The sequence below is a fragment of the Paroedura picta genome, chromosome 13 (assembly GCF_049243985.1).
Source record: "Paroedura picta isolate Pp20150507F chromosome 13, Ppicta_v3.0, whole genome shotgun sequence".
Taxonomy (NCBI): domain Eukaryota; kingdom Metazoa; phylum Chordata; class Lepidosauria; order Squamata; family Gekkonidae; genus Paroedura; species Paroedura picta.
In genome coordinates, this window is record NC_135381.1 from 44,622,502 (window position 1) to 44,638,542 (window position 16,041).

General features: G+C 43.6%; 1 protein-coding gene across 3 annotated transcripts in view; it reads right to left on the bottom strand.

Annotated features, from left to right (window-relative positions):
• Positions 1–1,101: 1,101 nt before the first annotated feature.
• ABCB7 (ATP binding cassette subfamily B member 7) overlaps positions 1,102–16,041 on the bottom strand; it is a 59,528-nt gene continuing 44,588 nt past the window's right edge. For all 3 annotated transcript variants that reach the window (XM_077307464.1, XM_077307463.1, XM_077307465.1), the window contains 7 exons: positions 15,129–15,286; positions 14,447–14,610; positions 14,165–14,294; positions 13,552–13,723; positions 11,879–11,982; positions 10,484–10,591; positions 1,102–6,609 (listed from right to left, as the gene is read on the bottom strand). In XM_077307464.1, coding sequence (XP_077163579.1) covers positions 6,391–6,609; positions 10,484–10,591; positions 11,879–11,982; positions 13,552–13,723; positions 14,165–14,294; positions 14,447–14,610; positions 15,129–15,286 — 1,055 coding nt within the window. In that variant the 3' untranslated portion in view covers positions 1,102–6,390. The remainder of the gene's footprint in view (positions 6,610–10,483; positions 10,592–11,878; positions 11,983–13,551; positions 13,724–14,164; positions 14,295–14,446; positions 14,611–15,128; positions 15,287–16,041) is intronic.

Genomic DNA, 16,041 nt, shown 5'->3' on the forward strand with positions numbered 1-16,041 from the left:
GTTTTCGTCTTTCTGGGATAGTCAATGATTGAGCATGCAATAGCTCTTGTTTGAGTAGCGCCCACCCTTCACATGCTCCCTTCCCTTCCAGCATTCTTGTCCATGGTATGACACTCATCATGTCTCTGAGTTTATTAAAGTTTGCCCTACGAAAATCCAACATCCGCGTCTGGCTACACGCTTCCTTGGCTCCCCATTTCAAAAGGAATTCTATGAGGTCATGGTCACTTCCCCCTAGGGTCCCCACCTCCTTCACCTCATCCACCAACTCTTGCCTGTTGGTCAGTATTAAGTCCAGTATGGCTGAACCTCTTGTGGGTTCATCTAGCATTTGATAAATGAAATTGTCAGCCAGGCAGGTCAGAAAGTTACATGACTGAGGACGCTTCGCAGAGTTTGTTTTCCAGCACACATCTGGGAAATTGAAGTCACCCATGATGACAAGGTCCTGCCGCTTGGATATTTTCTCAAGCTGCTCACAAAGTGCAGCATCCACATCCTCTCGTTGGTCAGGCGGTCGGTAGCAGGCACCAACCATATTCCAGTGTCTTGGGCTAAACTGAACAGTATGTTGAGCCTAAGATTATTCAATATAATAACAGTTTATCTTTCTAACCGCTATTAGGAGGTTCTCTGGGGACAACATGGTATTAAAACCATCTGCCTTTTTGCTCTGTGCAAAGCACTGAGGAAATATTGGTTTTCCAATATTGGAAATGATGCTAAAGTGTCATTTCAACAGGACAACCATTTCTATTCAAAAAGAAAGAAGTCCTTTATTTCAGTAATAATTATCTTCACAATTAAGCTATGATAGAAACGCTTCCTAATGAATGTTATTTATACAATACTACTAGGATGCTTTTTAAGACAGCTATTATCTTCAGTTTGTCACCAGATTCATCCCGTAAATCAGAGGAATCCGCAAGAACAAAATATCCCGGGATCAGGATGAAGTGCAATTAAATACAACCAAACTTAAGAATGAGGAGGAAGGCTTTTCATGTGAATGTGACACAGCAGGGATTCTTTTTCCTTTCCAAACCATCCAGGTAAGTATTAGCAAAGGGAGGACTTATTCAACTAGAAGTAGGAAGCAGGTTCTCAGTTGCAACTACAGGAATTTTAATCCCAACAGGACAAGAACTGCCTGCATACCTAGATTCATTTCGAAAAAATAGGAGGCATATGATGACATTTCAACTGCTGTAATTGCAGGAGGGTTCCCAGCAGTCTTCCTTCTTGACCAAACTGTGCATTAAGTTATGCAAGGCTGAATCTTGAACAAAAACTTTTGCTTGGTGTGAACACGAAGCCTACCTGGCTACGGTGGGCAGCTTTCCTTTTTAACACTTAAGTTAGGCAAAGTCTCTGGTCTTCTAACTTCAGGGTGAAGTTCTTTTAAAAACATAATATTGAACACTTAAGAAAAGAAGGTGTATAAATCATGTCCTTTTAGCTATGCTTACAAAACAGCCCTTCACGGAATTTCTTCCCAGAATTTGGGATTCTAAATTATCAAAGTATTTACTCATCCAGAACTCATATTTTAGGGTTCTTCCAGAGCTGTATTTCAAAATGTGGAAGTTCTCTTTAAAGGGGTTTTAATGTTTGTTCGTTTCCCCCTTCAAGGATCGCTGCCTTGTTGTGGCAAGGGGGCTTGCGTAGTTCAGTGAAGCTATGAGCTATGCCGTGCAGGGCCACCCAAGACGGACAGGTCATAGCTGAGAGCTCTGACAAAAGGTGATCCACTGGAGAAGGAAATGGCAAACCACTCCAGTATCTTTGCCATGAAAACTCTATGGACAGTTCCAATAGGCATAACGATATGATGCTGGAAGATGAGCCCCTCAGGTCGGAAGGTGTCCAATATGCTACTGGGGATGAGCAGACGGCTAGTACGAGTAGCGCCAGAATGAATGAAGCGACTGGGCCAAAGCCGAAAGGACGCTCAGTTGTGGAAGTAACTGGTGGCGAAAAGACAGTCCGATGCTGTAAAGATTTTTATTCCATAGGAACCTGGAACGTCAGATCCATGAATCAAGGTAAGCTGGACGTGGTCAAACAAGAAATGACAAGACTGAACATCGACATTTTAGGAATCAGTGAACTAAAATGGACAGGAATGGGTGAATTTAATTCAGATGACCATCAGGTATACTACTGTGGACAAGAATCTCGCAGAAGAAATGGAGTAGCCTTCATAATCAATAAGAGAGTAGGAAAAGCAGTCTTGGGATACAATCCCCAAAATGATAGAATGATCTCAGTTCGAATCCAAGGCAAACCATTCAACATCACAGTGATCCAGGTCTATGCCCCAACCACTGCTGCTGAAGAGGATGAAGTTGATCAGTTCTATGAAGCCCTACAACACCTTCTAGAAGCAACGCCAAAAAATGATGTGCTTATCATCATGGGGGATTGGAATGCTACAGTAGGAAGCCAAAAGATAACCGGGATAACAGGCAAGTTTGGCCTTGGAGTACAAAATGAAGCAGGGCACAGGCTGGTAGAATTTTGTCAAGAGAATACAATGGTCATAGCAAACACTCTTTTCCAACAACCCAAGAGACGACTCTACACATGGACATCACCAGACGGTCAACACAGAAATCAGATTGACTATGTGCTCTGCAGCCAAAGATGGAAAAGTTCTATCCAGTCAATAAAAACAAGACCAGGAGCTGATTGTGGTTCAGATCATGAGCTTCTTGTTGCAAAATTTCGACTTAAATTGAAGAAAGTAGGGAAAAGCACTAGGCCACTCAGGTATGAACTAAATCATATCCCCGACGAATACACAGTAGAGGTGACAAATAGATTTAAGGAATTAGATCTGATAGACAGAGTGCCTGAAGAACTATGGACTGAGGTTCACAACATTGTACAAGAGGTAGCAACTAAAACCATCCCAAAGAAAAAGAAATGCAAGAAATCAAAATGGCTGTCTGAGGAAGCTTTACAAATAGCTAAGGAGAGAAGGGAAGTGAAAGGCAAGGGAGAAAGAGAAAGATACACCCAATTGAATGCAGAATTCCAGAGAAAAGCTAGAAGAGATAAGAATGCCTTCTTAAATGAACAGTGCAAACAAATAGAAGAAAACAATAGAATGGGGAGGACCAGAGATCTTTTCAAGAAAATTGGAGATATGAAGAGAATGTTTCATGCAAAGTTGGGTATGATAAGGGACCAAAATGGTAGGGACCTCACAGAAGCAGAAGAGATTAAACAAAGGTGGCAGAATTATACAGAACAACTATACAAGAGCGAGCTTAACATCCCTGATAACCACAGTGGGGTAGTTACTGAACTGGAGCCAGACATCCTGGAATGTGAAGTCAAATGGGCCTTAGGAAGTCTGAGCAACAATAAAGCTAGTGGTGGTGACAGCATTCCAGTTGAACTATTCAAAATCTTAAAGGACGATGCAGTAAAAGTGCTACACTCAATATGCCAGCAAATTTGGAAAACTCAACAATGGCCACAGGATTGGAAAAGGTCAGTTTACATTCCAATCCCAAAGAAGGGCAATGCCAAAGAATGTTCAAACTACCGCACCATTGCACTAATTTCTCATGCTAGCAAAGTTATGCTCAAAATCCTACAAGCTAGGCTCCAGCAATATGTGGACCGAGAACTTCCAGAAGTACAGGCAGGATTTCGAAGAGGCAGAGGAACTAGAGATCAAATTGCCAACATACGCTGGAACATGGAGAAAGCTAGGGAGTACCAGAAGAACGTCTACTTCTGCTTCATTGACTATGCTAAAGCCTTTGACTGTGTGGAGCACAACAAATTGTGGCAAGTTCTTAAAGAGATGGGAATACCAGAGCATCTTATTTGTCTCTTGAGAAATTTATATGCAGGTCAAGAAGCAACAGTGAGAACTGAACATGGAATCACTGACTGGTTCAAAATTGAGAAAGGAGTTCGGCAAGGCTGTATACTGTCGCCTTGCCTATTTAACTTGTATGCAGAGCACATCATGAGAAATGCGGAATTAGAGGAGTCACAAATTGGGATCAAGATTGCAGGGAGAAATATCAACAACCTCAGCTATGCAGATGATACCACTCTAATGGCAGAAAGTGAAGAGGAACTAAAGAGCCTGTTGATGCAGGTGAAGGAGGAGAGTGCAAAAGTTGGCTTGAAACTCAACATCAAGAAAACAAAGATCGTGGCATCCGGCCCTCTCAATTCCTGGCAAATAGATGGGGAAGAAATGGAGATAGTGACAGATTTTATTTTCCTGGGCTCCAAGATGACTGCAGATGGGGACTGCAGCAAAGAAATTAAAAGACGCTTGCTCCTGGGGAGGAAAGCTATGGCAAATCTAGACAGCATCCTAAAAAGCAGAGAAATCACCGCCAACAAAAGTGCGTTTAGTCAAGGCTATGGTATTCCCAGTTGCAATGTATGGCTGCGAAAGTTGGACCATAAGGAAGGCCGAGCGTCAAAGAATTGAGGCTTTTGAACTCTGGTGCTGGAGAAGACTCTTTCGAGTCCCTTGGACTGCAAGGCAAACAAACCGGTCAGTCCTAGAGGAGATCAACCCTGACTGCTCTTTAGAAGGCCAGATCCTGAAGATGAAACTCAAATACTTTGGCCACCTCATGAGAAGGAAGGACTCCCTGGAGAAGAGCCTAATGCTGGGAGCAATCGAGGGCAAAAGAAGAAGGGGACGACAGAGAATGAGGTGGATGGATGGAGTCACTGAAGCAGTAGGTGCAAACTTAAATGGACTCCGGGGAATGGTAGAGGACAGGAAGGCCTGGAGGATCATTGTCCATGGGGTCACGATGGGTTGGACATGACTTCGCACATAACAACAACAATGTTTGTTTGGATTTGCCTTGCAGAAGCATGCTGCTATGCTGTTGCAGTTCTGTAGAAACTCAACAAAAATAGAATGTCTAAAATTTAGTACATCCAATGGAATAACATCTTTTTCTTGCCTAGAATCCATTGCCAACTTTCCCACCGGGAGAAAACTGAGCTGTCATGAAACTGCAGGTGACCAACAGACCAGAAAGGAAGCGATCCATTTGTCCCCATCATGTACGTTGCATACATTACAGTAAGAGTTTTGCCCCTTCCCACTGTAATGGAGAAGTTTTTATAGACAAAGGGCATTCATTAGACACCACTGATTTCTGGATGGTGCATATAGATTAAGAGGGATGTAAAAGCTGACCAAAGAATTCCACACTCAGTACACAAGGCTGTTTCAGAAAATTCAAGCTATGCACACAATTTTCCTGTATGCAGTGGCAGGACCTTGTACGATATAATTTCCTTTCCCACCCCCAAGGCTGTGCAATATTGAGAAGCGGTGGTACAGAAAGCACTTTCAACTTTTCAAGAGTGACATTTGTTGTCTTTGTGCTAATCTGTACATAAATTCAAGGAAGAGGTCTATTCACATGCTAAATTAAAACAATTCTAAACTTAAAACATTTTAGCAAAGCTGTGCTTTGCATGAAAGGCATCCAGGCTTGTACCGTAACATCTACTAAATAGTGATTTTTTAAAAATCAAGGACATATTTTGTTCCAGCCTGTACATTTTTAAAACAAGGAACATCTTCACTGCTGGTCCTAGACAAAACTAGTCCCAAACTGCTCCCAATTATTTGAAGAAATCACCTCAGGAACCTCACTTATTGCTAAAATTTTGACAATACTTGTATTAGAGCTTAATAAAACCATTCTTGAGCACTATTATGAATGGCAGCAACTGGAGATGGATCGTTCTTTATTATTGTGCCTCGTAAGATTTATTGATCTCAAATCGCACATTTTTGTTCATAATTTTGAAGTCTCAGACTTGGGGTGCAATGGGGAAGATTGAAGAACTAAGCAGAAATCCCTGTGCTCAGCATTTGTTACAACCAACTGCATTCATTATGCTTTATAAAAAGATATAAATTCTATCAAAACAGTTATTCAATGAATGCTAACTGCTACACACACACACACACACACACTTTTGCTGAAACAGATACATGAAGACAACTTCAATCCATCCTTGTAGCATGTTTCTTTTACTCTGCTCATCACAAAGATGTTCAGACATTTCTACTCTGCCCAAATGACAGAGAACATGCCCCCCCATGACTGAGACCAACCCCCAAAGTGTATAACGATCAGGAGTATCAAGAAGATCTCAACATACTCCCCGTCTCGTTGCTATTAGGGACCCCAAAAGGCAGAACTGAAATCCTTTGGCTAAATGCCAGCATTCCACTCAGTAAAGCCTTCTGGCAAGCCAGGCGTGTTCATTCTGCTGAACGCTGCTGAAAGCAGCTCCAGTGCAAACGCCTGGGCCTCCACCGAGCCATCGAGAGACGAGGGCCGAAGGGAGAGAGGCAAGCTGTGCTCCCCCCCCCTAGCAAGAACAGTTTCCGCAGCCTTTCACGCTGTTGATGATCTCCTCTTGGAGCCTCTTCCTTTCCTCTTCTTTGGATGTGTGGTTCCTCCTCTCTTCCCGCCGGTCGCTGACACTTCTGTTCACCATCCGGCTGCTCTGCGTGTGCCACATTTCGTAGTAGAGGCTGCTGGAGCTGGTGATGAGATCCGAGTGCTTCCCACGCTCGGCAACTTTACCCTGTTTAAAGAAAGAAACAAACCACGATGCCCATCATCGGTTGTCTGGAACAGGACATTTCTAAGTTCGATCCAACGCTGCAGCTGTTGGTAGCCCAGGAGCGGCCAACCAAGGTTAAGTGTGGCATTTTGTGCGCGGCGGTGTCCGAATCAGTCATTCCAGGCCTGGAACGGCCAATTCAGCCACCGCCACGCACATCCCTAGCAGAGATCAGTCTGTGGCCACAAGGGGATCTCTAGGCATCCAGCAGGACTTCTGTTCTAATGACATAACCTCTGCAGGGCTGAGTGAACTTTGTACCAAGAATTCAAATACTGCCTGAAATAAGTTCTAGTGGGGGGCCATGTGGCACCTTAGGACCAATAAGAGGTTTGAATCCCTGGCCCTTGTGCAGTTGGCCTGGCATCAACCAGGACCTTTTGGGTCTTGGGTCCTGTCTGGGGGAATGAGCTCCCGACAGAGCTGAGGGCCCTGACAAAACTTCTCCAGTTCCACAGGGCCTGCAAGACAGAGCTCTTCCACTAGGTGTTTGTTTGAGGCCGGGTTATGGAAGAGCTGGTCCTCCTCCGGTGCCTTCGGACACTTTACCCTCCCTTACCGGGTGGAATGAGTTCCCTGAAGAGCTGTGGGCCCTGACAGAGCTCTCTGAATTATGCAGGGTCTGCAAGACGGAGCTATTCCGCCATGTGTTTGTCTGAGGCTGGGAGGTGGTCCCAAGGTTCATGCACGGGTTCTTCCCTTCCCCTTAGGGTATGGGGCCAGTATTAGACCGGCCTCGTATCCATGAGGTGATCTACCCCCCGGTGATATCAGCCCAACTGTTACATCTACTTGTTTTCAGCCAGTGGTCTAGCTGTGCGGGATACCTTTTAAACTAAATTAATTAGTACCACCATCAGCTGTGCAGTTGAGTTTTTAGACTTGTGTTAATCAGGGACTATTAAAAGGTTATTATGCTTTTTTAGATATGTATTTATTATGATTGTAAACCACCACGAGCCAGTTCTCTGAGAGCGGTGGTTATATAAACACAAACATAAATAAATAAATAAATAAATAAATAAATAAATAAATAAATAAATAAATAAATAAATAAATAAATAAATAAATTTCATGTGATTGTAGCTTCCAATTGCAGCTGCTGATTTATGATTGAAGCATGTTCTTACATTTATTTATTTAATTTATTTCTTCAATTTATTGAGTGCCACTCCCAAAGGCTCGTGGTGGTTTACATATGTCCCACTAAACACCCCATTAAAACCCCATTAAAAGGACTATAACAGCAACAATCAACGGCAGGTAAAGATGGCGGAACCCTCAACATCTGTTGGAAGAACACCGCAACAGCCCAATGGGACTCTTAATCACACAAATACATTTTTCTTCTGCAGTCAATAGATTTAAAATAAAATTTTCTTAAAAAAAAAAGTCAGAACAATTAATCGGTCAGGAAAGTATTTGAATCGGACGGTGTGGGGTGCCCTTTCCAGGTAGCAGAGAATGAAAACCTTTCTTATTTCGCTCTCCCTCACTGAGTGTGAAGCTGGTGCCAAGATTGCTGCTGAATTCCCTAGAAGGTCAACCATTTAGTCCAGCATTTTTCATTATTGGAAAGATACCAGGTCTACTGCAGAGTGTTATTGACAGCTGCTTAGCGTTCCGCCCCACCCCCTTTTCCTCTGGATTTGACTGACTGCCCCTGAAGCCCTTTGCAGGCAAGAAGGGCAAAGCAAAGAGCTTTCTGTGGAGCAGAAGCCATTGGCATTACACAAGTCAGCCAGCAGCCAGACAGGCAAGGAGCCTCCACCCTGAGAGCATCAGGCGGGCTCTGCTAAGCAAAGGCTTGCCAAAGAAAAGACACCTTCTCGACCAAAACATCCCAGAGGCTCATGAGCCTCATTTCACAAGATGCTTTAAAATCCCCCCCAGAAATTATCATTTAATACAATCTGTCATTGCTACGCTATTATACCGTTAAGCCCGCTTGGTACAATACATAAGGAAAAAAATAATTGTTCATCCGGATCTGCTTTTTAAATCTTAAAGCGGCCAATAGAAGGGAAGCAAGGTTACCGCTTCAACGTTCCTTGCTGTTGTCGGCCTCTGAATGTCACCAAGGCTATCCCATCACTTCAAATGTTCCATAATGTCCAATATACGGGAGCAGAAACGTCTCTCTAATTTCCTTGAGGTTTTGCAAAGGGAAGAGTCCACAGCACTAGGGGCTTTCGTAAACAGCATGAAGCGATCCTGCTCTTGGACCATGAGCAGCCAGATATCATGCAGCTTAGAAGAACAGGATTCTTTCCATTGGCCTACCTGGTCCATGCCTACCACACCCCTTCTGTTAAGCAGCCGGGCATTTTGAAGGGGAGGGCGGGAGACGCCGTGAGGCTTCTTCCTTTGGCCTGCTTTCATCCAGCTGTGTATGATTTGCTAGGCATCTGGAGTTTCTTTTGAAAGGGAAGGTTATATAAATCCCTCCCTCCCACGCACAAATTACCATCAGCAGATAATTTAAACATTTTATCTTCCAAAACAATTTTTTTAATTAGTCTGCTGTAGAATCCCTGAATGTTTCTGGAATGGACAGGAGAGGGGTGCTTTTAAAATCCACAGCGTTTGGTATTGAGTGCTAGCTGAGCCATGCTATTACTCTGCATGAACAACAGAACTGTCGCATTTTTAATTGGCCTGGCTCCTTAATCCTTTAACAGCAGCCTCCCGTGAAGAGATCTGACATGATGGGAAAGACCTTCGTCTGGTGAGCTACTAGGGGCACAGGGCCAGTGCATGAGGTCGGCAACCTTTGGAGCGACGTTGGTGCCCAGTGACCCTTTTGGAACAATAAGATGCCGTGGCTCATCCTTTCATGGTGTCCAGACGACCATTTGCCACGGAAGTGCCTCTGCCTCACGGAAGTCTCCGGGAGCCTTGAGGATGTACAAGAAAACATCAGGTCTACTGAATGGGCTATTGGCATTTAACATTTACTGACAGCGTCTTCTGGGCACCCCTTCCCCGTCCCCCACAGGCATGATCAATTGGCACCTCCACACAGAGAAATGAATGGGCTGGAGCTAGATAGTTCTTTTCTGTGTTTATTATTACATCTTTCTTGCAAGTGTGGATAACACTGGTTGGATACCTGGAACAGATTAACAGTGACTGGGACCAGATTAACAGGTCACTCAAATAAGGGAGGACATCGACTCCCTTGTGATAGGGGCTGGTCACCTACGGTTAGCTTCAGGGACATACATAGGATAGGCAGGCTGGCTGTGGTACACAAGTGGAGAAGTGGTCTGTAAGTAGGAAACTTGTCTGCCCTGTTAGATCTACTGAGGTCATGCCATCCCTTGCATGCAAAATATAAAGGCTCCTATAGCGGCATGATCTTATTGTTCAAATGTCTCTCTTTTTGAAAGGCTAAACAATGAATACAACCAAAAATCAGCCACATTTCTGGGATGATAAAAACGTCAACCAGAGACACGCTGGGAATGCAGCATATTAAGAACTCATTCTATATAAGGGTTTAAGAAAAGTATAAAGCTTTTACATCTTACCAATAAACCACCCAAAGAAGCTAATTAACAGTAATCCACTTAAAAGGCCAATATGTTGAGTTTTAATAAACACACAGAAACACACACACACGCGCGCACTTTAATACTTATACTCATGAGCCCACGTGAATCTGCATCCCATATTTTCAGGCACTTGCAATGGAAATCGTATTACAAATGAAATGAAGTGACTCTCGAGGAAAGCTCGGACAGATTATTTTTGCCATTGTCGGAAGGTGGGCTGTAAACTGAAGCTTTTTGACTTATGCTCAAGTAAATTCAAACACAGCCAGGAAGCTCACCTGATCCAATACAATTATTTCATCTGCATCGACCACTGTTGACAATCGGTGTGCAATGAAGACGGATGTTCTGTATCTCACCATGTCCCTCATGGCACTCAAAATGTTCTGTAGGAGGAAAGATATGCGTGGTGTAGAACATCTTACATCTTTTCAAATGGGGGAAAGAAATCAAGTTACGTTAACGTCAAAAAAGAATAATTTAATAACTTGTTATAAATAAGGGTCACCGGCAGATTCAAAGTCATGAGTCAAGAAAGAGTTGGTAGTTGTGACTTCAAAAGAGAAGTTCAAGCGTTAAGATGGAGATTATATTATGAAAAAAAAACCTAATGTGGATATTTCACAGGCCATCAGGGGCAGGCCACAGTTCTTTGTAAGGTCCAAGAGGTCAGACAGGACGCTTGACTTCTAAAATCTAGTTCTTTTAACTTCCTTTATAGTTCATTCAAACTGCACTTAAACAGGAGAATCTATGCATTAATTTCCCCCCAAAATACAATCTACTACTTTGCATTGTGCATGCAAGATTGGGGGGGGGGGGGAGGAATTAAACCATATTTTACTAACTGCTTTCGAAGTGCAGCTGTATTGTGTAAACATTCATTCCTATTTGACAAACTAACAATAAATACAGGTTCCCTTTAAATTCCCATCACAACCCACAAAGGTCTAAGGAGGTTACTCCTGACAGGTGCATCTTCATTTTGGGCTTTCCAAGGGACTGTGTGCATCAAACTGACTTGTCAACAGCCAAGCAATTTAATGATATGAGGTCAATGGATTGTCCAAGAAACCTAATATGAGCCCAGGTGGTTAAGCAAATCAACTTCTGTTTTATTTTTCCCTATAGATAGATAAGATCAGGATAGGAAAATATTGCTGGAACTGAGATCTTGGTACTTAACCATTATGAAGTCTGATGATGAAGTTGCTACAGCAATGTCGTGACATCTGTGTCACAACATCCCAATGCTTTAAAACCCTATCTGTGAAGGGAATGTAAATTGATACGAGGCTGGACGATTATACACTCTTAACGTGCACCTCAGCGAAGATGCTCAGCAGTGAGGCTGAGCAACTAGCATTTTGCAGTGACAGTTCATTCTTTTAAAACACACATTTCTGCACATTAACCAACTTGTTCCACAGGAACCAATTTGTTCCTTTCAAGTAGAGCAAATGCTCTACGTGTCACGGGGAGCACCTTGGGCAATCCCAACAGCTGCATCTTACACAATATATTGCGCTACGACATCAGGAACTGCACCTGACACTGAGCTCAAGAAGAGCAGGGAAACCTCGGTCAGCCAGATTTTGGCCTGCGAGGGCAACCAGCCCAGGAAGACAGAACTGTGCAGGGATGCAGAAGGAAAAGTTGCGCGGCATAGTTACCTCTTCCGTAATTGAATCTAAAGAGGAAGTAGCTTCATCATAGAGGATAATCGGAGGATTCTTCAAGATGGCTCTAGCTATAGCGATTCTTTGCTTTTCTCCTCCTGAACAACCAAAGAGATGGTTAATTTACCTTGAATTAAACCCTCAGGAGGAAGAGCCATGACACTGCGTATTTTCTTCATGGGAGCCACAGAGCAAATAGCACTACATCCTCCTGCCAGATTCCCCTCCAACTACCCAGAGGGCTCAGACCTCCTCACAAGATGAGTCTGGTGGTATGAAGTGCAATCAAGCAATAAACAAAGCAGACGTGGTTCTAGGGACCCATAAGTCGTATCAGATTGGATGGGAAATTTTCCGGCACCCAAAATACAATGAAAGTTCATCAGATATAGTGCTACTTTCTAAGATGCACCCAGACTGTAGGCATCAGGCAGGCAGATTTAGTATGGAAGTGATGCCCACTAGGCTTAGAAGAGCATTTGGTCAATTCCCCCCCTGCTCCCCCTCCCCCTCCCCTTGCAAAACTTGGCTACTGAGGAAACTGGTGTCTGCACAAGCACAAGCACCATTTGCTCCTCTTCTTCCTCTAAGGTCCCCATAACTCCTGCTTTCCCACTTCCCTTTTTAGACTATTCCATATTATAGGTAAGCAAACTTCTTGTTAAGAATTTAAACGCATTTCAGATTCTAGAGGCACTGAAAGTAATTAATGGTGATACGTGCATCTACCTTCTTGTACTGAATTTCAATGACTTGACAAGGCTTCTGTTTAATAATTGCACATTCTTGGTGATATGAAGCCCCCCCCCCCCCAACTAAGACCAACTTGTTTTAGCAAACCACTTTGGCAGGATAATAATCTCATTTCATTTTGAGCCTTAAGTGGCTGCGTTGAACCTGAGCAATAAACAGAAATTGAACTATTCACCCATAATGTGATTCCTGCTTTTACTCTCTCTCTCTCTTGAAGCCTAGTCTGAAAATGTATTGCCTTTTGCTGCTGCCAGTATTTGAGGAAAGGCACAGCCTTTTTGAAAGAGGGCCCTTTTATGTGCCACTTTTCTCTACCCAAAGGAGTCTCCAAGTGGCTTACAGTCGCCTTCCCTTTCCTCTCCCCACAACAGACACCCCGTGAGGTGGGTGAGGCTGAGGGAGCCCTGAAACTCCTTGGTCAGGACAGCTTGATTAGTGCTGTGGCGAGCCCAAGGTCACCCAGCTGGCTTCACGTGGAGGAGGAGCGGGGAATCAAACCCGGCTCGCCAGAATGGAATTCCACACTCCTAACCCCTACACCAAGCTGGCTCTGATAACTTGTGAGGTAGGTGGTGCTGAGGGAGCTGTGAGACAACTGCTCTGCATGAACAGTTTTAACAAGATTGAAGGATACCCAGCTGGCTGCATGTGGAGCAGTGGGGAATCAAACCTGGCTTGCCAGATTAGAAGCCATTGCTCTTAACCACTACAACAAGCAGGCTCTCTACACCAAGCTGGCAACCCAGTCTTCCAAGCAATCTGTTGGTTTGCGGTTGAAGTTTCTAGGCTGCTGGACAGCAATTACCTTGAGCTGCATTACCAATAGCTGGAGTGAGGTGCAAACTGAGCATCAAGCCTGAGGCCAGGCAACAATTGCACAAACACGAAGGTATGCTGCATATTTACTAACTCACCCGACAGCTTCAGGCCTCGCTCCCCCACTTGCGTGTTGTACCCATTGGGCATTCTGAGAATAGCATCATGGATCCCTGCCAGCTTAGCCACGGCATAGACTTCCTCTGCAGAGGCGCTGGTATTGCCATACAAGAGGTTGTAGAAGATGGAATTGTGGAAGAGAACAGCATCCTGGGGTACAGGCAAGCAAAACAATGACTTTGCATCATGAAATACTGATACTTCAGAGGGAGCCTGCAAATTCAACAGTGATTTTTCTAAATCCTTCCACTAAGCCCCTTTAGGCAAGAGTTGTTTCCAGAATGTTTTAATGAGAGGTTACAGGCACTGCACAAACCATTTCACTCCAAGTGACGGGGAAAAGCAGAGGGATGGTGGGGTGCTGGGAGGAACGGCTGTGCTATTTTGGCATAAATAAGAATGATTATATAACGATACAGCACTAAAACTCCAGCAGACTATCATGGGAACAGTCTCATTCATATTCAGAGACTACTACCCTGCCAAACCACAACATTCTGCAGGCTTCAGATCACTGCTGCATTATTTGTAGCTGCAGCATTAAGATTTCACCAAGGAAAGACTGCTTCCAAGACAGACAGAGCCCCATACCTGCGGTACAACTCCTATAGCCTTCCTCAGGCTGTCCAAACTGACGTCTTGTATGTTCTGGCCAGCAACATAGATATCCCCTTGCTGCGGTTCATAGAAGCGAAATAGTAATCTGACCAGCGTGCTTTTCCTAAGGAAGAAGCACACAATCGAATCGGGTTACTCGTTCTGCATCCCTTTTCCGAGAAAAATCCACAAATTATCGCTATTTTGTTTTGTTTTTTCTTCAAAAAAAAGAGAGAAAAATCAATGATGCAGAATTTTGCACATCTGGTTACCCACCCTGACCCACTGCCTCCTACAATGGCTACTTTCCTTCCTGCAGGGACTTCAAAAGAGACGCCACTGAGGACTTTCTGCCCCTGAAGGTATTCAAAGTGCACGTTATCAAAGGCGATGGAGGCAGTCTGTGGAGTGATCTGCAGGGGCGGAGCCAGCTCTTTATCCTATTAAAAGAAGAGTGCTGCTTTACACACAGCCCAGAAAGGATTTTTCATAGACCTTAACAAGCTAAACAATTGATCTAATTCAAAATAAGGAACAGGCGACGGCTTTAGCCTGAAGGGATTCAAAGAAAACTAGCTACTTCAGCCACGCAAGTCTCTCTCTCCTCTCCCTACGGCTTAAGAACTGCTGCTGCAAAAGTCAGCTTTGAGGCAGTGTTTAGCACAATAAATTCTGCATCATTAATTAAAACAATAAAGTATTGCTTCATGCACATGCATACACTTTTCCAGTCCTGGCCCCGACCTGGTGGAAGGAGCTCCCGGAAGAGCTAAGGGCCCTGACGGAGCAACACTACCGCAGTTACTGCTCTTGAACGGAACAGCAATTCCTTATACAATATTCCTCTTTGGAAGGAAAATAATGTTTCAAATGAATCATGAACAAAGAATGAATGAGTGAATGGGGTCACCTCGTGGCTAACACATATGACAAGGTTGTAAGAAACATTAATACTCACTTTTATTTTTGTGTCTATGTTAAGTAGCGTGAACAAGGTGTTCATGTCTATGAGAGCTTGTCTCGTCTCTCTGTACACCGTTCCCAAGAAATTAAGGGGTAAAGAAAGCTGGAACAGCAATCCATTCACCATTACCAGATCACCAACTGTCAGGTTACCTTAATGACAAAGAAAAGGGGCAATTGGAGTACATCTTCTTTGTTAAGACCCAACAGAATTTTAGTTCCTTTTGTTCCTCAACCCAAGTTGCAGCAACTTATAATACACTACAGTTAATCTAAGTGGCGTGTACGTTCACATATGAAAACGGGCAACAAAATTTAGGGCCAAGGGCACCTTTAAGACCAACAAAGATTTATTTAAGGCATGAGCTTTCATATGCATGCATACTTCCTCAGACAAGGGAACAGGGATTGTAAGAGTATAGATTCAAATGAGTAGCCATGTTGGTCTGAAGTAGCACAACAAAATGAGAGTCCAGTAGCACCTTTAAGACCAACAAAGATTTATTCAACGTGTGAGCTTTTGAGTCTGAGGAAGAGTGCTTGCACTCGAAAGCTCATGCCTTGAATAAATATTTGTTGGTCTTAAAAGTGCTACTGGACTCTGATTTTGCTGTGTATACAGATATAAGGAGAAAGTAATTTAGTAGCAAATTAGTAAATAGCATCGTAAGTCCAAATGTGCAGTATGATAATTCTTGGATAGAAAAGCAAACCAATCCTTTGAATCCAATTGTAGTTCACAAAAACATTGGGGCAATATGAATGTCAGGGTTAGTGATTAATGGCAGACACTTTCCCAGTTGTGAAAAGAAGGAATTAAAAGCGATTTATTGTTAGCCCCATCCATCTCCATTCAAGCATGGAGGCAACCCCACAAGTGACAAGCCATGCTGAATGTGTTATCCTTT